At 41.2% G+C, this 26,254-nt stretch overlaps 1 protein-coding gene across 3 annotated transcripts in view; it reads right to left on the reverse strand.

Annotated features, from left to right (window-relative positions):
- Positions 1-14,904, reverse strand: part of LOC126184687 (RNA pseudouridylate synthase domain-containing protein 1-like) — a 53,588-nt gene extending 38,684 nt beyond the window's left edge. For 2 of the 3 annotated variants that reach the window (XR_007536862.1, XR_007536861.1), the window contains exons 1-4: positions 14,190-14,904; positions 13,545-14,065; positions 5,873-6,019; positions 5,314-5,499 (exon numbers count right to left, since the gene is read on the reverse strand). Coding sequence is in view for 1 of the 3 variants with exons in the window: in XM_049927181.1 (XP_049783138.1) it covers positions 5,873-6,019; positions 13,545-14,065; positions 14,190-14,372 (851 nt within the window). In the remaining 2 variants the exon portion in view is untranslated. The remainder of the gene's footprint in view (positions 1-5,313; positions 5,500-5,872; positions 6,020-13,544; positions 14,066-14,189) is intronic. The other variant, XM_049927181.1, reaches the window with a different exon arrangement.
- Positions 14,905-26,254: the final 11,350 nt, after the last annotated feature.

Below are 26,254 nucleotides of genomic sequence, written 5' to 3' on the forward strand. Positions count from 1 at the left end.
CAGCTCAGGCATCAGTAGTGTGATCCCCATGTTGTCAGAGCGCTCAACCAGAAAGGTACATAATGACCCTGTCAAGTCAGATCGGCTACCATGTTTGCTTTGAGATGCATATAGGAGTCTATGCAGATACTGTGGGCAGATGACATTCAACACTGCATGCAAAAGGTGCTATTTGAGATGTTCTTCTCAGTTAGTCCACACAACAAGAAAAATTTGCAAAATGAAGATGAAACCCATAAGGAAACCAGGAATTACTTCAGCCAAAAGGTGAAGTTAAGTAAATGAATGAATATTCCAAGAAAGGAAAGCAGAACCTAGAGAATAGGTGGTCAACATAAAGGCTGCCACAGTAAAAAGGAGAGTAAGGAATGGAATGATAGAAATGAGAGATTTTTGTTTTTGGTTTTAGGGCGCAAAACTTCTATGGTCATTAGCGCCCAGCCCGTGACTTAAGACAGTAAAAAACCGAAATTGAAAACCAGCAGCAATGGGAACAAAGTCATAAAATTGGAGAAACTAAAAATAGAAGAAATGCTTAAAAATCCACTACAGGAAGGGGGTGGTTGTCCCCAAAAAAAGCTTCAAATGACTGACGTCATTTCACTGTCACTAATAAACTGGAGAACGCGGTCGGCTGAGCGCGTGTCATCTGCTAAAATCGACGATAGATCAGGCGATAGCTGTAGACGGGAGCGTAACGGATTAAAATAGGGGCATTCAATTAAAAGGTGTCTTACCGTCCACAGATGAAAGCAGTGGGGACAAAGTGGGGGAGGATCGCCACTTAAAAGATGTCGATGGCTAAAAAGACAGTGCCTTATCCGGAGTCTAGCTAAAATTACCTCCTCCCGACGACGCGTTCGGGAGGAAGAGGTCCAAGCGCAAGGAAGGGCTTTCACTTCCCGCAATTTATTATGGGAAAGTGTTGACCAATGCGCATGCCATAAATGAGCAACTTTGCGACATAAACCGCTCCGTAGATCGGTGAAGGGAAGCGACTGAATAGCTGGCCGAGGAAGAGAGACTGCAGCCTTGGCCGCTATATCGGCCGCCTCATTCCCACAGATACCAGCGTGTCCCGGGAGCCAGAGGAACGCCACCGAGACGCCCCCCAGGTGGAGCAAGCGCAGACAGTCCTGAATCCGGTGGACCAGAGGGTGCACAGAGTAAAGAGCTTGGAGACTGAGGAGAGAGCTGAGAGAATCCGAGCAGATAACGTACTGTATCCGCTGATGGCGGCGGATGTAGTGGACAGCCTGGAGAACAGAGTAAAGCTCCGCAGTATAAACCGAACACTGGTCGGGAAGCCGAAAGCGATTTGGGGTGTCGCCAACAATATAGGCACTCCCTACACCTAACGATGTTTTCGAGCCGTCGGTGTAAATAAATGTGGCGTCCGTCATTTGTGCACATAGAGCAGCAAATGCACGACGATAAACAAGTGTAGGGGTACCATCCTTGGGAAATTGACAAAGGTCACGGAGCAGGCAGATCCGGGGACGGAGCCAAGGCGGTGCTGTACCCCAAGTTGTCAAGAAGGTTTGAGGAAAGCGGAAGGAAAGAGAATGGAGCAGTTGACGGAAGCGGACTCCCGGGGGTAGTAGGGAGGAGGAGCGGCCTGCATACCCTACATCAAAGGAGGCGTCGAAAAAAAGGTCATGGGCTGGATTAGCAGGCATGGAAGACAGATGGCTAGCATAACGACTCAGGAGGACTGCTCGCCGATTGGACAGCGGAGGTTCAGCAGTCTCAGCATAAAGGCTTTACACAGGGCTAGTGTAAAAAGCTCCAGACACTAAACGTAATCCACGGTGGTGGATAGAGTCGAGACGCCGAAGAATAGACGGCCGAGCAGAGGAGTAGACTATGCTTCCATAACCCAATTTTGAGCGCACTAAGGCGCGATAGAGGCGGAGAAGGACCACTCGGTCCGCTCCCCAGGAGGTACCATTCAGGACACGGAGGATGTTAAGCGATCGCAGACAGCGAGCCGAAAGATAGGAAACGTGGGAGGACCAGCACAGTTTTCTGTCAAACATAAGACCCAAGAATTTAGCGACGTCTGAAAACGGAAGGTTGACAGGACCTAGATGTAAGGAGGGCGGAAGAAACTCCTTACGTCGCCAAAAATTGACACAAACTGTCTTACTGGGTGAGAAACGGAAGCCGGTTTCGATGCTTCACGAGTGGAGGCGATCGAGACATCCTTGAAGACGTCGTTCAAGAAGGCTGGTCCGTTGAGAGCTGTAGTAGATCACAAAATCGTCCACAAAGAGGGAGCCCGAGACATCAGGAAGGAGACAATCCATAATTGGATTTATGGCGATGGCAAACAGTACAACACTCAGCACGGATCCCTGGGGTACCCCGTTTTCTTGGGAGAAAGTACGGGAGAGAGTAGTGTTCACCCGCACCCTAAAAGTGCGCTCTGCCATAAATTCGCGAAGAAAAAGGGGCAGCCGGCCTCGAAAGCCCCAAGAGAACAGTGTGCGGAGGATGCCTGTCCTCCAACAGGTATCGTATGCTCTCTCCAGATCGAAAAATATTGCTACCGTTTGGCGTTTCTGGAGAAAATTGTTCATGATATAAGTGGAGAGAGCAACAAGATGGTCAACTGCAGAACGATGCTTCCGAAATCCGCATTGGGCTGGTGTTAAAAGACTGCGGGATTCCAGCCACCAAGCTAAACGGTAATTCACCATACGCTCCAAAACCTTACAGACACTACTCGTGAGAGAAATGGGGCGATAGCTAGAGGGGAGATGTTTGTCCTTTCCAGGTTTCGGAACGGGAACGACAACAGCTTCCCGCCACCGTCTGGGATAGGTACTGTCGGTCCAAATTCGATTATAAAGGCGAAGGAGGTAACGCAGACTATGGGTTGATAAATGCAGCAAAATTTGGACATGGATACCATCCGGTCCTGGGGCGGAGGAGCAAGAAGAAGAGAGGGCATGTTGGAGTTCCTGCATGGAGAAAACAGTATTGTAGCTTTCGTGATTTTGAGAGGAGAAAGCAAGATGTCGCACTTCCGCTGCACGTTTCTTCACAATTCTTCCAAAAAATTCATCTCCACCATTCTCGTATTGTTCCAAAAGTTCGCTGCATATTGTTTTTCTTGTTTCTTGGTGAGCCACTGTCAACATCCTGGGAATCCACCTGGCATAAACCTTTTTTAATGCCAACACTTTCACTATTCTGCAAACACTTCCTTCCCCTATCCCAACGTAGCGTGACAATTTGTTCACTGTGATGCGTCTGTCAGCAGTCACCAATTCGTTAACACTCTGCACATTGTCTGGAGTATGTGCAGTACGAGGCCTGCTGCTGCGAGGGCAATCCTCAATATTGACATACCCGCTTTCATCACGTAACCTGCTTGCCCACCAACTAACTGTACTGTGATCGACAGCAGCATCTCCATACACCTTTTTCAACCTCTTGTGGATGTTTCCCACTGTCTCGTTTTCACAGCACAGGAATTCTATGATAGCACGTTGCTTCTGACAAACGTCAAGTGTAGCAGCCATCTTGAAGACATGCTGTGACGACACCACTCATGGGAACAGGTTGAACTAAGGTTGAAAACAAGCGAGAAGGATGTATCTACACACTGTAAAACTTTCACACGTGCAGAATGAAAACTGTATTTTTACAATAATAGTGTGCATTTCTTTTGGAGTGACCCTCGTACAAAGGGAAAACGTTAGGTGTGGAAGGAAAAGGCGAACAGCAAAAGGTTGAAGATGGATAGTCAGGGAGATGGGCTGACTATGATCATCATCCCATATGAGCAGCATGATGCGCCCCCATGTGACAAAATGCTCTGCCTTCAGGAAACAAAATTGTGTCCTCACGACCTCTTTGAGCTTTCACATTTCCTCCCAGTTTGTTTTGACCTTCCCCTTGAGGTCGTCAAGGGGAAGGTCAAAACAAACTGGGAGGAAATGTGAAAGCTCAAAGTGGTCATGAGGACACAATTTTGTTTCCTGAAGGCAGAGTATAAGGGGACACTGTGATGCCAAAAGCAGCCGTAAATCCTCTTTATTGGATTGAAGACCGCGAACATTCCATTACACAGAAAAACTGTTGGCGGTGCGCACCGCCGACACAGAAGTCGGTCTGACTAAGGTATCATGTGGGAACACTGTCGAAGAGGACCTTCGTGTCTGCAAAGGAGAAGACCATTTGTCTTTGGTGGACTTCTTCGAGCCTTTCCAGTTAGGAGAGGAAGACTCAGGTGTTGTCTGGCTGGAGGGACATAGGAAGTCTTCATGGGAGTACCCCTTTGGTCCTTTCCGGCCTACCGGTTGTGTAGCTGGTGGCTTCGCCCCTTGAAGCAAGAGTTTGGTGGCTCGTTGCACAGCTGTACAGGGGGATGGCGATGCTACCTTGACACTGGGCAATTTCACAACCTCAGCACTGAATCTGAGGTTGCATGGCCATATTCTTCATGGAGCGAGGGCGTAACAAAAACAAAACTATAGGTGCCAGATGGGAGAACACAGGGTTTGTGACTAGCCAATAACTTGCGAGCAACTGGGTATGGTACTTTTTCCTTTGCCCGGATCTCCTGGACATCCCACTTATCAAGAAACATGGGACAATCTCGAGGGAAGGCAGCATGGCCACCGGGGGACAGAGTACTAGCAAGCGTGATGTGGAGCTCCCGGCACTGCCGCAGTTCTGAGCTGAGGCCATGAGCCCTCCCGTCCACGGGGCACTTGTTTGAACAGCCTGATCTACGCTGTTTGTTTCTTTGCACAAGAATGTTTCTGCTGTTGGTGCTCACATTTCTGAGTTTTGTTTGCAACACAATACACCTCAGAGAAGGGGATCTGTTGCGAAAAGATTTATGTTTGCCACAGCATTGGCAGGTGTTTGTATGTTTATTAGCTCTTAAGGTGAATGCTGGCATGATTCTATGTCCAATTTCCTGACCTATGCTCACCTAATCCTATCGTGGTTTGGTAATGTTTTGTATATGTATATACTGTTTCTGTTATGTATCTGACATGTCTGATACTGTTCTACTGAATGGTCTATGGACAAATAATGCAAACAGAACAGTCTAGAGATTGCAACATATCATCGGTCAATGTGAAGATTGTTTGATGTGTCAGAATCGCTTTATGAGAACCATACTATTGGCCATTGATTATTTTTTTACATTTCCAAGGTGTATTAGAATCCAGTTATATACACCTTTTTCAATAACTTCAGAAAAAATTGTAAACAGCAAGATGGGTTGATAGTTTGTCACATTTGTAATATCTCAAATTTATTAAGAACACCTAACAACAACATACTTACTTCTTCCTGGAACAATTCCTTGCAGTAGGGAGACATACGTTAATGGACAACACTTCATTAACTTTTACAGGGAATTAAACCCACTGTCTGACCCAATGTGTCACTTCAATTACCTCTATGCAAAGTAAATTTATCTTTTTCATTCATTCACGCATGTCCATAGATCCCATCAAGAAATTAGACCTTCTGAAATGAGGAATAAGTCAAATTATGCATTAACAAAAGACAAGAAAATTATAGAAACTTATTCTGATTGATTCTTACATATGGACATTCCCAAATACCACATTCTTATTCACACAATTTAATTAACTATAGCCCTCTGGCCAAAATGTTACTTCACAGAGGCCAAATAGCAAAAGGTGTGGCACATCAGAATCTACGGTCCCAGATGTGTAAGTATCATCACCATAATGCTACACGCTACGGCACATATTATTCAAATAATCTCCTCAGAAACTATAACAATAGAAGATAATGAAGCCACAGAGAGCAAGCTGCATACTATGGACACATTAGCCACTGTAAGTAACCAATAACTTATGGAATTGTTGCTCACCAGTCTTGGGTGTCCAATTTCTTGAATACATTTTCATCTAAGTCATTTAAAGCTTCTACCACCATCCATGTGTGTGGATTATTTTCATTTTCGAATGGATCTGCAGTCTGAATATCTATAGATTCAATGTCATTTGGTATAACCAGCCTAGAAATATTAAAAAATGTTTGTATCGTAGGCATGCACAGAGTTTACTCATTTAATAAATTTATATCTCATGGTGCTAACAGCTGAAATATTTTAAACTTCATAACATACTTTCAAGTGCTAAAATGTGAAACATTATTCTTAGACAAATACAGTAAAGCCAACAAGCACTACACACGCTGTGTGACCAAAAATGTCCGGGCACCCATTATTGTTAGCTCCATGTTCAATATGGATTCTGTAAACAGTAATCTTATGAAACAAAGCTCACACTGTCTACCCACGAGATCCAGAACGCAATAGGTAGCTGCGCCCAGGTCAAAGTTGAGTCTCTAAACTTCTGAAAAACATTCCATGCCTGTCATCTGGGCTCTTACGTCATACTTAGGTCATTGCAACAAGTGGCAGAGAATACTGAGAAGATCAGCCTTGTGCATGAAGTTACAACAAAGCTCACGATTTTCAGCATTGTCTCCAGAACCAATCGGGGGCCTTTGGTTCTGAGTCAAGTGGAAGAACTGAACTAGAGACATCGGAGGTTCTATGACAGCTAGGCTGCACTTCCTGTACTTGTGAAATAGTGTTGTGAACTGTAGGGTGCCCCTAAAGGGGTCAGGTATGCACCACCCATAAGAAGCTGCTACTCAGGTAGCTGACTGCGTGTGGGATGTGCACAAGGGTTTTTTTTTTTTTAATTTTTTTTTTTTTACGTTAGGTGACTCTCCATCCATCCCAGATAACGATAGCTGTAGGAAACCCAGAAGTATCAGTTTTTGAACCATTCACATAAAATGCCAGAATTTGAAGCACTCCTGAAACTCAGTGAAGCTCACATAATACTAGATACAGAAAGCTGGTTGAAACCTGAAATTGATAGCAGTGAGATTTTTGGAGAAAACTTTAGTGTTTATTGAAAGGATAGACAAATAGGACATGGAAGTGGTGTATTTGTTACAGTAGACAGGAAACTCAAATCCACTGAGATATAAATTGGAGCTGCATAAAACAGGGTGGGCATAAAACGGTAATTGGATCCTTCTATCACCCACCAGACTCGTCTCCTAATGTAACCGAAAACTTCAAAGAAAACCTCAGTTCATTTGTATGTAAGTTCCCCAATCATACTGCAATCACTGGAGACTTTAATAGCCCAATAATTAATTGGGAAAATTGCATTTTGTTAATGGTGGGCATGATAAGACAGCATGTGAAACATTACTAAATGCCTTCTCCGACAACTACCTAGATCAGATAGTTAGAAACCCCATTCGTAATGAAAATATATTGGCTCTATTGGCAACAAACAGACCTATCTTTTTTGAGGATATCCACATCAGAAGTGGTATCAGTGATCATGACGTAATCGTGGCAACAATGATTATCAAAGTGCAAAGGACAACTAAAACAAGCAGGAAGATATATACATTCAGTATCCTAAATAAAATATCAGTTGTCTCATACCTCTTTGGGGAACTTTGAACTTTTAGCACAGGGCAGGAGCATGTAGAGGAACTACGGCTCAAGTTTAAAAGAATAATTGACCATGTACTGGATACATACGTACCCAGTAGAACTGTTCATAATGGAAGGGAACCTCCATGGTATACAGTCACTGTAAGGAAACTTCTAAAGAAACAGAGATTACTGCATGTTGTTGTTGTTGTTGTTGTTGTTGTTGTTGTTGCTGTTGTGGTCTTCAGTCCAGAGACTGGTTTGATGCAGCTCTCCATGCGACTCTATCCTGTGCAAGCTTCTTCATCTCCCAGTACCTACTGCAACCTACATCCTTCTGAATCTGTTTAGTGTATTCCTCTCTTGGCCTCCCTCTACGATGTTTACCCTCCACGCTGCCCTCCAATACTAAATTGGTGATCCCTTGATGCCTCAGAATATGCCCTACCAACCGATCCCTCCTTCTAGTCACGATGTGCCACAAACTCCTCTAATAGGTGTAAAATAAAGCATAGGGCTACAGGTATAGAGATGTTGAATAAAACATGTTTGGCTGTCAAGGGAGCAATGTGTGATGCCTTCAATGACTACCGCAGAAGAATATTGTCAAATGACATTTCACAAAACCCAAAGAAATTCTGGTCGTATATAAATGATGTCAGTGGCACCGAAAATAATCTCCACTCCCTAGTGAATGAGGCAGGAACTGAAATTGAGGACAGCAAAGCAAAATCAGAAATGCACAACTCTGTTTTCAAATGTTCCTTTACAAGGGAAAACTTGGGAGCATTGCACCAATTTGATCCTTATACCACTGAAAAGATGAGTGAAATAGATATTTGTGTCATCAGTGTGGAGAAACAGCTGAGCTCAATAAAATCGAACAAAACTATAGGCCCCAATAAAATCCCTGTCAGATTCTATACTGCATTTTTGGCTGAGTTAGCTCTTCTTCTAGCTATAGTCTATCAAAGATCCCTCTAACAAAGAACCGTGCCCAGTTTTGGTAAAATGCACAGGCCACACCAGTCTAAAAGAAGGGTAGAATAATTGAGCCACAAAACTACCATTAAAGATCCTTGACATCAGTTTGCTGTAGAATCTTAGAAGATATTCTGAGTTCAAACATAATGAGGTATCTTGAACAGAATGGCCTCTTCAGTGATAACCAGTGTGGATTCTGCAAACATTGATCATGTGAAATCCAACACATACTTTTCTCATATGACATAATGGAAGCTTTGGGTCAAGGCAACCAGGTAGATTCAATGCTTCTCGATTTCCAAAGAGCATTTGACTTAGTACTGCACATACGTTTATTGTCAAAAATATGATCATAGGAGGGTATCATATGAAATTTGTGACTGGATTGAGGACTTTTTGGTAGGGAGGACACAGAATGATATTTCATATGGAGGGTCATCATCACATGTAGAAGTAACTTCTACTGTGCCCCAAGCCAGTGTGTTGGAACCATTGCCATTCACATTGTATGTTAATGGCCAAGCAGACAATATTTATAGCAACCTCAGACTTTTTGCAGATGATGCAGTTATCTATAATGAAGTACTATCTCAGAGAAGCTGCATAAATATTTAGTCAGATCTTGATAAGAGTTCAAGGTGGTGCAGAGATTGGTAACTTGCTCTAAATGTTCAAAATGTAAAATCTGTCGCTTAAAAAAACACACATAGTGTGAAATTGGTCAACTTGTACAAATACCTTGGTGTAACACTTTGTAGGGATCTGAAATGAAATGATCGCATAGGTTCAGTTGTGCATAAAGCAGATGGTAGACTTCGGTTTATTGGTAGACCAATGGGGAAGTTTCGTGACCATTTCTAGAATATTGCTCAAGTATGTGGAACCCATACCAGATGGGGCTAACAGAGGATACTGAACATATACAGAGAAGGGCAGCATGAATGGTCCCAGGTTGGTCTGATCCAAAGAAGAGTGTCACTGAAATACCAAACGAATTGAACTGGAAGACTCTTGAAGATAGACGTTAACTATCCCGAGAAATCCTCTTTACAGAGTTTCTAGAACTGGCGTTAAATGATGACTCTAGGAATATACTAACACCCTACTACATAGCACACAGGGATCGTGAGGATGAGATTAGCGTAATTACTGCATGCACAGAGGCATTCAAACAACCATTCTTCCCATGCTCCACACGTGAATGGAATGGGAAGAAACCCTAATAACTGATACAATAGGGTGTATCCTCTGTCATGCACTTCACAGTGGTTTGCAGAGTATAGATGAAGATGTAGATTCAAGCTCAATGTGGTTGTTTGGTACTGATATTATTGTATGTATGAAAGACGCCACAACAGAAAACTGCAGAAAGAACTACTCAGGATCGAAGCAACAGTGTCTTTTCCAACAAGAGTCAAGTAACATGTTACTTATGTCTTGTGAAAGACCACAATAGTAAAACGAGAGAAATTTGAGATTGAAAACAAGCTTCCCATTAGTTAATTGTTCCTGCACACCATTTGCAAATGCAACAGGAGAGACGGGGGAAATAAATAAATAAATACCATTGTTCAACTTGATCCTTGACAAAGTAATGATGGAATGTGAAAAAGAACTGAAAATCCAAGGACACTGGCAACCAACACAACCTGGGACAAGATAGAAATCTCAAACACAGCTTTTGCTGATGACCTGTCCACACATTCTGATAATGAATCAACAGCAACCAGACAAATAGAAATACTAAAAGAATGTGCAGAAAAGTAAGCCTGCCAATCTCTTTCCAGAAGTCTGAATTCTTCAGCTCAAAATTAAATGCCCAAAAATTACACAAAATACAGCAAGATAAAAAGAGTTACACATTTTAAATACCTAGGTGAAATATTTCAACCTACAAGAGCAGAAAACATCTCATGGAAGACTACAACAAAAAATGAATAGAGCTTACGGCAAAATGCAAGACATATAATAATAAACGCACGTCCATTCAAACAAAGATGAGATACAACAACACAGTAATCAAGCCTGAAATACTATATGCAAGTAAGACACTAATATTCCATATTAAAAGTAAAATGGAAAGCATACTGTAGGGAGAACGCAAAATTAGAAGAAGGATACACATTGCACTCTATGACAACCACAGAGAAGATGTCAAACCTAGCAGCACTCAGAAAAAGAATGCTGAAATCGCTTAGGGCACATCATCAGCAGGCTACCACCAACCACATTCACCAACAGGATTCTGACACATATACAAGGGGTCAAGTCAACAATATGATGGATCACACAAGTCAAACCTGGCCTAGAAAAAGCACAAAAAAAGAGATCCAATAGAAATTCAAGACAGAAAGTGGAATGTTAGGTCAGAGAATGAAGTCTCAAAGAAACCAGTGACTGAGGATGGGAAGAGACTCGATGAAGAAAAAAATGAGAGAATCGTGGAAGGTCAGAAAGAATGCTAAAATGAAGCAAAATGCTTTGCGTGATCCTACAGCGTCTCGAGGTAAATAAATAAGTGATGACGATGATAATAATAATATACAGAGGCACACCTAACTGCTAATGCTACAGCATTTAAATTTTGTTGTAGCCTTGCACCATGTGCAGGTACAAAGAACTTGCTGCCATACATTTGGAAGCAGTTAGTCCCAAGGTTTTTATATGTAACTAATTTATTTTCACCTTTGGCAAAGTTTGCTACAGTTAAAAATGCTGAGTAGGAACATAGTTTTGGTGTCTATGTTACACTATATGTCTCTTGCAACTGGCTAGATATGGCAGTTAAAAGATTGGAGGAATGCAATAGCATACCATCTCCAATAGGATCATGCCTAATACAGCACTATGGTGTTCAATCAAACCTTCGGGTTGATGAAAACTTTAACTTTCACTGGCTGAAGTGTAGTAAATATTTGTTACAAGATTTTCATGCAGGGAGATCAGACCTATAATTGTTACTTTCATTCACAATCAATATGGGGACCACATGGCAATCAGGTATTTGTAATTTTTTATATTTATAATACGTGAAGTTCAGAACTCAAATATACCCCTCCCCCAAATCAGTTCAATGCAACTATCAAAAATTCTTGAGAAAATTGATTTTGAAGTTTTCCAGTCATGTTTAATATGCTAAAATATGGTACATATTTTTCAACAAGCAGTGTGTGGGTGGCCTGGCTTCAGTTCCACATGGAATCAAATTTTTAAACAAAGGTTCTACTAGCAATTCTGTGACGTGTAGAAGACATAAAGCACACAAGACTTGCAATTGCTAAATCGAGTCTTCTTTCAGTCTGTTTTTTCCATTCACTTTGGATACCTGTCATTGTAATATAAACTTCATCAAATATATGCTAATTAACACATCTAATTATGATTTTATGAAAAATGCATGTCTTATTATTTCTAATTATATACTGCACACAAAAATCCAGTTTTTACTGGAAACAAAAATGCTTAATTACCAATCTTTTATAAAAGATTGTTATCAAGATTGTATAGTTAAAAAAAAATCACAAATTATATTTTTTCTATCTTTTTGAATTTTATGCTTCATGTAAAAGATCACAGAATGTGTAACTTTGTTAAAAAAATTGATTCTGCTACGATTCAAACCCATGACCCCCACACATAATGTAAACACTATCAAATAGCCACACTGCTTGTTGACAGACCACCCTCTTAGTTTAGCATATTAAAAAATGGTCAGAAAACTTCAAAGCCTATTTTCTCGAGTATTTTTGAAAGTTTCATCAAACCACTTTGGGAGACGTATACTGGAGCTCTGAACTTAAAGTAAAATAAATATAAAAATTAAAAAATCCAAAAGCCGTGTGTGTAAGATGTTCAGCTTATATGTCTGAACAAGTACCATTAGTTCTAGCAAATCATTCTAATTTTCTTCAAAATTATAATACAACAATCTCTGCTTTCTGGACAAGAATATAATCACACTAATAAGAAAAATTTACATTTCCTAACCATTGCCACCGTATAGTAAGCATGTAACTGTGTAACACACTTAAGAATACCTACATCCATTTTTCCATCTACCAAAAGTAATATTGGACTCAAACAGACAAAGCCTTTTCAAACTGTCAACTTCCTGCACTGAATTAGACTGTTGACACAATACCATAAACCAGACCGTCAGCACACCGCCATTTGTAAGTCCCATCATGTACTCAGAAACAACACTATACAAAACCATTTTCTACACTAGTGACAGCACTGACTGCATCACTGAGTAAACTTTTACATTTGTTTTGTAATCAGCGATTTCTGGAGAGCAGGAAGCCAAGAAAATAAATTCCTATTACTTGTCAATGGAATGCATAGTCCCTTACATCCGTGCCTATGCTTGAACAACAATTGGATGTATGGTAACTGTCAATTTCACCACCAGTTGACTTATTAGGTTGTCATGGTAATGATGGGTTTTGGGAAACCCTATTACTTCCACTTCACATTACACTTAGACACAGTGGATCTGGGTACATGTAATTCATGTGAAATCTCTGAGCTTAAGGGTTCCTATGATTTCAATAAGCGGAACAGAGGGATGTAGTTCACTATAACATCTGGGTTGCATCAATTACCTCTGTTAACATAATGACAGGAACTACATATGACGAAGAGTAGGCATATATATATATATATATATATATATATATATATATATATATATATATATATATCTGTGTGTGTGTGTGTGTGTGTGTGTGTGTGCGTGTGTGTTTTATACCCTCAGATGCAAAGCCAAACCCCAAATGCCTGGAAGTTTTTGGTCACAAATTGCAATTACAGCATGACAAACCAGTCTGGAATTGAAACATCACACATTAACAGCAAGATACCGTAATTAAGAGATGAAGGGATAAATGAGCAAAATGTAAAATATGCACAATTTCTTTAGCAAATCCCTGACTTACACATATTCTCTCTCTCTCTCTCTCTCTCTCTCCCCCTCCCCTCCCCCCCCAAAAAAATTATTATTCAACATACTTCTCTTAACAAAAAAAAAAAAAAAAAAAATTATCACAGAAAAATGTAGTTAGAATATTCTATGGCAGTCCATACTCACCTATAAGAATGTAAATACATTCGAGTTGGTAAACTATCGTTTTTATTACTATACGTGTAATCTCCAACAATGGTGTGACCTATGCTCATGCAATGAACGCGCAGCTGATGCCTTCTTCCAGTGACTGGCCTTAACAATACTTTTGTGGCTGGATATGTTCCATAAAGCCCACGCTGAAGAACTAGCAATCGCGTATGTGCAAATTTTGGGTAACAGCTGTTAGGATCAGAAGCCAGACACATGCGATGGTTACCATGTCGTTCCCTTTTGTCTTCACCAATTGGATCTGTAATGTCCATAAGCTCTTTAGCAACATGTCCTCGAACAATGGCCACATAATACTTTTTGGTTTTTCTTGTTTCAAAAGCTGTTGCAGCTGCTTTTGCTGCACGTTTGTGTAAAGCAATACAAACAGCACCACTTGTTGCAAAGTCCAAACGATGCACGAAGTGAAAGTCATGTGCAAGCTTCTGGTTTATTAATTCTGGATGTAACTTTCGTAGCTGCAGTTGTAAAGAAACCTGGATGGACCGTTGAGAAGTGAAGGTAGCAAGAGGCAAAGACCATTACCACAGCAAATCAGTATAAACAACAATATATTGCTGAGAAATAAATATATTCACAGTTATAGTGTAACATACTGACCTTAACAGATGGATCATCACTGTTCATGACAACGTCATAAGATTTATTTGCAATAATAAAATTTTTACTTAAATGCAGAATTTGGACTGAACTTTCCTTCCTATCGCGGAACCAATTCCAAACAGCGAGAAAACTGTGCCATATCTTTAATACTATATTCAGAAAAAACTTTTTAATCTTCATTATTAATCCTCGTCGATATCACTTAAGTCCTATAAAATTTAAAGGTTATTTTGTGATTCTTATTCTTAACATGCAGTGACTGTAATCTGCAGTAGGGTTTTGGCATTTATGAACTCTGCTGGCGATGCAAAAGGATAAAAAACCCGAACAAATATACCACATTGACAATTTACATGGAAGATGCACAAAAGCTTCCTCCCAGACGTGTTTGGTGGCTACAGAACATGGCAAACTATTCCAGCTGTTGCTTGTCGTCAGATGTACTTCACTCCCCGTCAACAAACACTGCCGATGCTTAGTGCTGTGTAATGTTTCCTAGCATGCAAAAATTACATTTCACATACTCTTAAATACATAGATTTCAGTCACAACGCAACTACCATCTTCCTACTGACGAAACGACACTCTTTTTTTGACACACAGACAACTTCATAAATTTATTAAGTCGTCTGATGATAAAACAAAAGCTGGCAATAATATTTACAACGTGGTTTAATAACTGACATCTACGCTGGCTGACATTCACTTTCGAATAGCGACGCCAAATACTACTCGGAGCTTCAGACAACTGTTGCCAACATTACGGGTACATCGCACATATTATCAAACAAACGTGTTAAGCTTCCTGCTTTAGAGTGATTCTGACGTCTCAAAACGTTCAGAAGTAATGAAACACTATGTTTCTCAATTAATAAAAAATAGTGATACAGATTTAAGCTTGCAATCCGCAGTACACAACATAAAGGCAGCGTGATCTTGACAGCCGACCATTAAACTGTAATCACAGTGACTGTAATATTACTGGAAGAATATATAAGGCATAACCATGGAGGCATGATGATAAAAACTCACTAAAATTAAATAAAGTTGCAATTAAATGTAAACCTGGCTTAACAGCAAGAGCTGAATTGCAATATCGATTGTAAAACACTACGAAATGTTATAAAACATATAACTAAAGGCCCCGTGTAAACTTTGTGACTCTAATGGCTGTATTTTAGATACAGTAATGCCTTGTACCTCAGATGTACATGGGTTTCCGAAATGTTTATGCTGTACCAATTTACTCCTCTTCCTTGTTCAGAAAATCCGTCTCTGAACCAGTAGACTTTGTTTTCTTTTCATGCAACAATGTAGGCCAATCCGTTCATGGTCTCTAAGGGAGGTATCAGTAGGCGCATTCAGGCTCGACATTTTGCGTTGTAAGACTTCCACTTCCCTTGGAGAAGATAATGTGTCTGATAGTTCTTTGTCACTTCCGGTTTATCAGTGGAACAATATTCTTATACTTAGTCATTTCTTCATTTTGAGTTTGCATCACCACAGTTTACGAATTGGGTGAAGTATGCCTGGCACGCAGCACAATAAGCATAACAACGGCCACGACCATCTTTTACTCCATTACAATTCTATCTAAATAAAACCGGTAAGTTCTGTGAAAAACCTGAATACATTAATTTTTCTTTTGTCAGTTGTGCCTGGCGAAATGGAAAACGTTTGTTTTCGTCATCCAATACATAATTCGCATTTTTGTGGCGACCACAGGAAATAAACAAGGAGCTGTTTCACAACTGGCAAAATCTAAATTATCCTAAAATTATCATACGAACTATGCTACAGGAATTATTATAAAACATTCAAGGTCATCACATTAAAGTTCTGACTGATGGAAATCGACTGTAAGGTAGCATCATACACTGCTTTGATTACTTTTCCTCCACTAGTCATTTGTGTAACATCTGCATCTACAACAGGTTAGCTGTCGATATGAATTCCAAGTTGTTCAACAAATTAATAATTTGAGACATTATTTCTATGGTTTAACTCTTAAAATTGACATGTGTGCACTTTGGACTTCGCCCTACGCGGCGCTACGTCCTGTTGTCGCGGCTGTCTCCGTATTCGCCGATTCGCGCGCTAGTGCTCGGTAAAAATGAGTAACTTTTACATCTTTTTAAAAAGATTTGCTGTGCTCCTTAGCAATTAAAGTTCTGACAGAGCGTTTCTTTGGGTGTGTTGTTGCTGCGTGAAAAGTTTCAGAATGGGTTTCTACAGTCCGACTGGACCATTCCCTTGTAAGGAAAGTGAAGTTGCTGGTACAAATCTCGTTGGACTGCCGATGTGTATCGCTTCAGTTCTTTTTCTTTTTGTCCTGCAAATAGCTAGAACGGAATTCAGTAAAAAAAAAAAAAAACGCTAACAAAACCCTTGCATTGTAACAACTGAAGGATCATCCTATTTTTATTTGTTTTTATTTTTAGTTATCAACCTCCAATAAAGCAGTAAACTGCAGTCATTATTAGTTTGTTATTGTTACTACATTTATTGTTATTCATTCAGTTTTCCAATTACTATTTGGTACCGATGCACATGATCAGTGAACCTGGAAAAAAGGAATGTTGGAATTTTCGTCACGCAGAATACGCAAATTTACCTTAGTGTCTCGTTTTCAGGCAATAGGAAAAGCCAGACAAGAAAAGACGATAACGAGAATCCGGTGACGCAGGTAGAACTCTGGAACAATTTCTGTTGATTTAACACCGTGACGACAGAAAAATTCGTGTCGCAGTATATTACCCAACAATCGGTATGTCATATGGACTGTGCCACAGCCACAGATAGCTATGAATTTGTGATCACAGCCATGGGTTACCATTGACTCGGCTGTTGGTTATAGCGTTACAACTGTCAATGGAAGATTACGTTTGATAATTTTGTTCCGCTGCTGTTCGAATGAGCTATGCCAATGGATAAATTATGGTTTCTTCTGGCTTTTATTTACACAGCTACGTAAACTAACAGGGAAATTTCGGGTAATCAAGTACACACTTCCCTTGAGACTTTGGGTTTCGAATACAATTTATAAGCCTTCTGGCAACCTCGATCCAGTACCTCGTAAGAGCAGACGAATGGTGTACTTTACTAATACCAAACAACAACACGAAAAATTGGAAGGAACCATCAGTGACACGGTTTTAATTTCTTTACCTCATTTAGGGACCAAGCAAGAGGGGGGACATAACGAAGGCAACGAACAGGCTAGTTAGTACGCATTATAAGTATTAATCTCAAGGTGAAAAACACATACAGGCGCAGAATGGCACTTTGTCAATATTTACAGTTTAATTTCTGTGTAAATGAACATCATTTTCCGTTTCTTCTATTCTGAATCGTCAAATGAATTGATTACAGCGTGGCATCGAATAATTTGTTAACTACGCTTCTTCTTGCTTCCATCCCCACCAGCATACTTCTGCATTCTCGTCGTAGTCGCGAAATTCTAGAAGGGCGTGCTGAAAAGTAATGCCTGCGAATTTTGTATTCTGGCCTCAGTATCGGTTATCACATGTCACGCACGTTACTCGGTCGACTTTCCCGCTTCGCTGATACAAGTCGCAACCCTCTGCTTCTAGAGGGTTAAGAATTGTAGCGTTTAACAAGTCGGTGTTTAACGTAACAACGAGTATGTCGCTGCGTGAGAAACAGCGTGGTGTAATCGAGTTTCTAACAGTAGAAAACGTGTCTCCAATTGAAATCTAGTTCATCCATAGGGGAATGAAAGCTGTGTACGCTGATGTCAGTAATGTGCGACGCCGAGGCGTTCGTGCTCGTAATGAAAGGGACGATGGCGCTCACCTCAATGTGGCTCGGAGTGGACTACCGCGTACGGGAACCGATCAGCCTCATCAGAATCGGTCACCGGCGCCGCAAAGCTTCCAAAATGAGGAATTCCAGATTAGAGGTAACAGAATGCCTTAAATACAGATCGCGACGTACAAAATGTCAGGAAATAACACTGCATAAAAACAAAACGCGTCGCACCTCCCCTGTGAGCTGCACGCCGGTGTGGCATGTACTGCACTGGCCCAAACCGGGCAGGGACGGGGAAAAGCGGTCAAATCCACTTCCTCATTTTTACATTGTGCAAATTCGTGGCAGAGAATAAGACTACGAAACATCGTTTTATGAACTTATTTTTTCCTTAAAACTTTAATTTCCTTGTGAGAAAAGAAAACGCCTACTTTCGTTCCGCATGAGTTTTTAGTTTCGTAAAGTTCTCAGTCGATTTTGAAGAAGTATGCTCTTAACAAATATGTTCTTTTTGTACACGTGGTATTGTAGCATTTTAGCTTCTTAGTAAACCATTCGCCCACTTACAAGCCATAACAGTCATTGCGAAATAAAGCTATTTGTCAACATGTGCACTTGATTTACAAATATTGTAGCGAACGGTATGATAGGGGGTAACTTACTATTAGATACGTTTTAGACCATACATTATTGCCAATGAAATACAGCTAAAGGCGTAACATCAAGCGCCAGAACGACGATGGAGAACGGAAGAGCAGAGTGAGCTGGGAGAAGACGTCAGCCAATAGTTCGCTGACTATATCGATACTACGACTGGAGCGGCATCTACACGAAGAGAACATAAGCGCCGTGCCGCCGAGTCGCGGCCGCAGTAAAAGACAAGCCGTCATACAAACGCTACAGCAGTGACTTATGAACTGTATTATTTGCCTTCATTGAAATTGTGTATATTGAAGGACATTCACCTTTGTGAATACGCAAAGTTAAGTATTGTCAATTAATCTGCCGAAATGAACTCCATTAATACGATTTGCTTGAACTGTTGTCTAGGCACCCTATATTAGACTACATTGGCGACGAGTTGTAGGAAGAACCCCGTGTCTCGAGGCCACGGAATTTTCTGTGTTTTGTTGGCACCTTAATTCTCTCTTGTCTTTTCTTTGCAAGTGTGTCTACTTGCTTTAACAGTCGCTGGCAGAGAAGAGTGGCTGGCAGTGGCAGACAATAAGCTGCCTCTAGTAAAGTCTACAATGTGGCTGAGGTGTACATCCCTCCCATGCAGGTGGGATGAGATCCTCCTTTCAAAGGCCACAACCCTTTTCTGGCGAAAGGACCCTTCAGTGTGTGGTGGCAGAGGCGTTCAGATCACTGTTCATCACATTTTATTAGACTGCGTTTTATTTTCAGTTCAGAGGGCAGCTACAGATTTGCCAACAAATCTGCCCCCTATTTTAAGTTAGGCTGAACGAATATGGCGAGAGTTTTAAGGAAGTGGCCAGCCAGTCACATTTCACTGTGGCATTAATTTAGCTCCTCGTTCGTTTTACTTACGTTTGAATCCCAGTTATAGCATCTTTCGCACTTTCTCCGTTGTCTCAAGGCGTGCTAGATACAATGATTGTGTGGGTCATCACAAATGAGGTGGGAGCCAGTGAAAGTCTTTTTATCGGTATCCTCCTCACTATGTGACAACAATTTTAGTCATGTTACTCACATTCATTTCTTTTAAAATTTGTACACACACACACACACACACACACACACACACACACACACACACACACATATGAGGCTCAGAGACCAATACTGCGAAGAGACAAACTTGCTCCCAGCAGTGTCTCATTAGCCCAGTGGTTCTTTACGTCTTGTGATGCAAGAGCAATGTGTGTTGTCAATAATGGTGGTGCTGTCCAGTGTACTCGAGTTCTTATTTTCAGTTTTATTTAATGGAATTGCAAACTGCTAGAAGAAATCCTCAACAAAAACCGAAGAAAATCTCAACACATCAAGTCTTATCACAAGCTCAACAGTCAACACAGTACGATGTGTTAATGGTCATCGGTATGCATGCAACAACATGAGCCACCAACGTGTTCCAGAACGCTCCGCGTGAAAACGAAATTATTCCGGGGCTTGTACCTAGAGTTGTACAGGTGATATAAAAGCATGGTCAACTGCTTTGGATAGCCCTCGGGATAAGCACCATTTATGTAACTAACAGAAGGGTCTTCTTAGTGTAACTATCCTATAGTACAGGGTCAAAGTTTGACTATTACACACTTACCCCAGCTTAGGCAAATGGAGCAAATAGGTTGGTTCTTTTGCATTAGATGTCGTCTACGGTGCACCTTAAGGGGCTTATGACTTATGAAACCACCATTTAATTCATGACTGATTCCTGAGAAAACCCGAAAAAAAGCGTTTTTCACCAATTTTTCGCCGGCAGCAGTGGATCTAGAAGCGCAATCTCCCTATTTTCAAAAATATTTGCCTGCTATGGAGAAACACACCAAAAACATGGTTTCTGGATACTACAATCGAGCTGCAGATTCCAAAACTGTTATGCACAGGAAATAGATGAAGACCCTAATATCAAACAACCTTGAACATTTTCTTGAGAATGTTATTCATTTGAGAGATATTCTACTTGCACACGTAAAACACGCACGTAAAATCCAATACGAGGCGAAAACATAGCTTATAAAGTGATGTAGGACGGAGAAATATGTTATAAAGTGTCTCTGTTATCATCAGAGGGGCTCTGGGAATCCCATGTTGTAGTACCGAAAAAGAAACTAAGTTCCGTCCGAACAGGCCTAGGAAGACCAAACGGTACCGACCGGCCGCCGTTTCATCCTCTGCCGACAGCCTTCACAGGATGCGGATACGGAAGGGCATGTGGTCAGCACACTGCTCTCCCGGCCGTTGTCAGCTTTCGTAACCCGAGCCGCTACTTCTCAGTTAAGTAGCTGCACAATGGGCCTCACAAGGGGGCGATCGCACCTCACTTGCCAACATCTCCCGGCAGGCCCAGATGGTCACCCTTCCAAACACGACAGCACTTAACTTCAGTGATCTGCGTGTTGTTCAAACCTACCAGTAACAAATATGGCAGTCGGCTTCTGAACTGCTTTGATGTCTTCCTTCAATCCGATCTGGTACGGATCCCAAACACCCGAGCAGTACTCATGAATACTAGCGTCCTACATGCGGTCTCCCTTACAGATGAACCTGCGGCTGGGCGGGTTATGATTGTGGCGTAAATGTTTGTTCACTGACTCTCGTCGTACTGTGCACTACAAAAGTTCCACCTACCTCTCAGTACCGCGTCTGATCACCAGCCCGTTTTTCTGCATACGTAGATACTGTCCAGACGATGTCAAAAGCAGCCTTGAAGAAAAACACCGTCAATACTGACGTTAGCAAAGTCCGTGTAAACTCTGGTAGCAAGCTGTCCTGTAATATATTATAACAAATTCGGGTGGAGGGCGATTGCTTCATCTCTTTAGAAAAATGGCAAAATCCTGCAACGAGTTCTTTCATTTCTTTAGGTTCAAAAATAAACACTTGCCATCAGCCCGAATTTACTTAACTAACCAGATCACTGTTCTCAGTTCACAGTCATGCCATACATTACACACAGAAAGCAGCCAGAAATGCCAGAAAACCCGATTGAATACGCGATTTCACAGTCAATACTCTGCTACTATATATGAGCTTCACATTCGGTCCTTTACAGAAGATTTCTTTAACAGAAACTGCTCGCCAAATATTCCATAAACGAATATGAAACATGCCACGTGGAATTTTTAATAAGGCCGAAACTTCACACGCGGTTTTCCTTCCAAAAAAACAATCCAAAAACTTCCAAACTTCACGACACTGTCCGTAAATGCAACTGCTATGCTGGCCACACAATCTGGATGCGAGAAGCCAATTATTTCTTCATTTTACACATAATGAAGACGGAAGAGTTCAACATGACCCGCATGTCCGACAGCTGACTAGCGACTCCTCTTCATTCTGCTTCTCTCCCAGTAAACTACCTAGCAGTGTGCGGGAACTGGTTAGCTCTGATTGGTTGTTCAAAATGACCAGCCAATCAAAAGAATCCTTCAAGTTCTTTCTCGCGCTAAAACTTTCTTACGCCAATCAACATTTACAGGTGCATTTATGTCACTTCATCATGCAAATATTAATAAAATGTTCAACGAAACCAAATGAAAAGAAAGCTAATCTTGAAATAACTTTAGAAAACTATTACTCTGCAAATGACTATTCTGGCTACCTTCTTACAAAAGCAAATACTCTTGGACACACGTCATCAGCACGGTGGGGAAATTACATTTTTCGTTGCAACTTGCTTGCTTAACACTTTCCCATGACATTACGTAATGTTTAACATGAGATAATATTGAATTTTTTCGTATGTGCCACATACACACTCTCACTCATTCACTCACACAACAACACATTAAATAAATACTGATCTTTTCTGAATTTTATATTACGAAAATGAAAAATATGTAACATTTTTAACTATGAAAATTGAAACAAATCGACCTAACATTTTGTGTACTTCAGTAAAAATTCCAAATGATACTAAAATACAAACTGTTATGAATCCTAACTGACTTAAATCTTACAAGTGTCGGTTTGGGGTGTTTTAGGTAATTTTCTCTAATTCTGAAAGTATGTCCGCTAGAAAGCTGAGTTTTTACACGATCTACTTTTTAATAATGAAGGGCAGTATATTGGCTTTTAACTACATTGAATAATATTAAATACAGTTTATTTAGATTCTTAGGGCTCGAATATACTGTCGATCGAATTGGCACGGGTACCGCTTCCCACGGCTAGGTTAGCGACAGGTGCGAATGAGTCAGCTACAAGCGGCTGTTTCTGTTACTGCCAGCAGCTACAAAGCTACGAGCCGTACTGCAAAGTAGTGCAATAAATGCTACTGCGTTTTGACTCGCAACATTACAAACCATATTTTCCTAGAATTCTCCCAATAAACCGAAGTCGACCACTCGCCTTCTGCACCACAACCCTCACATGCTCATTCCATTTCAAATTGCTTTGCAACGTTACGCACAGATATTTAAACAATGTGTGTCAACCATGACACTACTAATGCTGCATCCAAACATTAGGGGATTGTTTTTCCTACTTACATGCATTAACTTACATTTTTCTACATTTAGAGCTAGCTGTCATTCATCACACCAACCACAAATTTTGTCTAAGTCATCTTGTTCAAATGTTCAAATGTGTGTGAAATCTTATGGGACTTAACTGCTAAGGACATCAGTCCCTAAAGTCATCTTGTATCCTCCTACAGTCACTCAGCTTCGATACCTTACTGTACACCACAGGATCATCAGCAAACTACCGCAGATTTCTGCACACCCTGTCTGCCAAATCCTTTATGTATGTAGAGAAAAATAGTAGTCCTCTCACACTTCCCTGTGGCACCCCTGACGATACCCTTGTCTCGTATGAACACTTCTCATCGAAGTCAACATACTGAGCTGTATAACTTAAGAAGTGTTCTAGATACTCACATTTACGTGAACCCATTCCATATGTTCATACCTTCTTTAACAGCCTGCATGGGGCACTGTATCAAACACTTTCCAGAAATCTAAAAATATGGAATCTGCCTGGAGCCCATCATCCATAGTTCGCAGTATATCATGTAAGATAAGTAAACTGTCAAAATTTTACTGACCCGTGAAGTTCTTTTCATATGAGTGACAAGCCCTTCTGTAGCAGGGGAAAGAATAGAATCAGTAGAAAAATGGTTTTATTGGAGCACAAAAAATTCAGATATCTTCCTGTTGGTTTATAAGACTCTAATTGAAAAGTGGGATACCAGCTGCCTCATTCTACCTCACTCTGAACCTTTAAAAATTTCCCCAACAATTTTGGCGTATGAACATATTGGCACTTTTATATGTTGAGAGACGAGGAGACAGTGGCAATGGTAAAGAGACGGAAAATTAATAAATATTGGAAGATAGTAGACAATGATTGTGGTATAGAAAGAATCGTGGAGGTATTTGCAGTGTGAGAGAAAGAGACGGACACAGTGGCAGTGAAACATAGCTGACAGTGACAGAACAGCGCTAGGAAAAGAATGAGGAGACAATGTCAGAGGAAGAGGAATAAAGAGAAGGAGAAAGTGGAAGTGGATGACAGCCAGTGATAATAAAAGGCAAAGTATACGACAATGACAATGAGGAAGAGAGAGATAGTGTCGGTGAGAAGAGACAGCAGGAGTGTGAAGGAACGAATGAGATAGTGGCAGTAAGATAGAACAAGAAGAAGACAGTGACAGAGGTGACAGTAGTAGTAGTAGGACAGAACGAAGGAGACTGTGGCAGTGAGACAGGAGACAATGACAGAGAGATACAAAGAGTTAATGTCAATGAGTTCTTCTGAATGAGTGAGAGAGAAAGGACAACAAGTAGTGGATGAGTATGAGCGACTTACAGTGATGGACTAGCGGGTGTGAGAGAGTTACAGTTAGGGGAGCTTATGGGAGTGACAGCCGCATGTCAAAAAGAGTGTGCATATGTTTACATGCCAAAATTTTTGGGAGAATTTTTAAAAGTGCCGAGGAAGGTAGGATGGGGCAGCCAGTACCCAACTTTTCTCTTAGAGTCTCTTAAACAGGAGCATATTCGCCTTTTCTGAACACCAATACGAGCACTTTTCTGCTGATAGATGTTTGCTTTACGAAAGTAAACTTGCGGACAAAGTAGGTCACCGACGATGTCATCAGTGACATCGTGGGCTTTCCCTACCTCCAGCCTGCCCCCAGCTGAAAGAGGCCAATTGCCCTATGTAAAAAATCGCGAGGAATTAAAAAAATAGAACAACTGTGCTAGTGTATTTCCTAGGGAAAGAGGGTGGTTGTCCTAAGTATAAATTGGCAGGAAATTTAAAATGGCGCACTGTCTTGCTGGCTGACTTGAAATGCTGCCCGTGGCTCTATGACATCACAACCCAGCTCAGATCTGTTGGGCTACTTTTATAACAGTGGAGAATTCCAGCATACTGGCCCACACTTGAGATACTGGCTGAGTCCTACTGTAAGCTACTATTCACTCAGACGTGTATGATCACTGCTTCTCCTAACTCTAAGTTTGAGTCCTTCTACCTGCATCTTTATTCAAACAAACAGCAGGAGAGACAGACCCTCCAGACGCACTGCCTCGACTTACTCCACGTGTTGAAGTCGAACTTGTATGCTCTGTAGAATGAACACTTGCATCTTTATTTAAACAAACCTTTTCATGGAGAGCTCCCTTTCCACGGTTGGGAAGCCTGCCATCGCATACCATTACTGCCCGTCTAGAAGGTTGGTCAGAGATGTCAACTGCCAGGGCCACCATCCCACCTAAAACGTAAGAGTCAGACAGCTGGTAGTCGGCTCACCGTCCATCAGTGGAAGCTCCGGGCAGAGAGGGACACCACATGCATACTACTAATTTGATAACCTAAAGGTGCAGTGTACACTTCTTCGGTGTCTCTGAATCAAATAATAATAATAATAATTTGTTAAAGGGCTATGTCTGTAACATTACCACAAAAGTAAATTGGTGTGAAATGGATGGTGGCTGTTTACTGACACCGTGTAGCAGCAACGTTTGAGAATAAAGCGCGCTTATATTTACTGACAAGTTGAACAGTAGCCATCAAAACGTGGCAAATATGTATGATGGGAAAGTATGATATTTTCTACAAGAAGAGTAACCAGTACCATACTTGTACACAACACTTCGGGAAGAAAAACTGAACTACCTTCACACCAGACTGCAGCTCCAACTGACTGCACATGACTGATCCACGCTTCCGACGCAGCACAGGCAGGCCACCATGTCCATCTGGTGGAAGAAATATGAAAGACATGCCTCGAGAGCACAGCCAGAGGGCTGACAGGAATGGGGTGTGAAACCTCTAGCCATCGCATATGACTGATGCACGCCAGCACCGAAGCTACCCTCCAGCTCACCGGGCAGAGAGCTCTGGCTGCTGACACGCACATGCCGACTCCCAGGATGAGTTGCCACTGAATAAAAGTTTACAGAGTATACATAGGCGATTTTCTAAGGGTTCCATAAGACTGGATTTCTAAGTCGGACGTTGAAGTAATGCAAGCAAAGTGGTATCATTTCTACGGAAGTTATATCACATTTACTATCAGTTTTTCAAAAATGGGAACAGCTATTGAATAGCATATCGGTATACATTACTACATCAATTCTGTGTTATACAATGGT

The sequence above is a fragment of the Schistocerca cancellata genome, chromosome 4, assembly GCF_023864275.1.
Source record: "Schistocerca cancellata isolate TAMUIC-IGC-003103 chromosome 4, iqSchCanc2.1, whole genome shotgun sequence".
Taxonomy (NCBI): domain Eukaryota; kingdom Metazoa; phylum Arthropoda; class Insecta; order Orthoptera; family Acrididae; genus Schistocerca; species Schistocerca cancellata.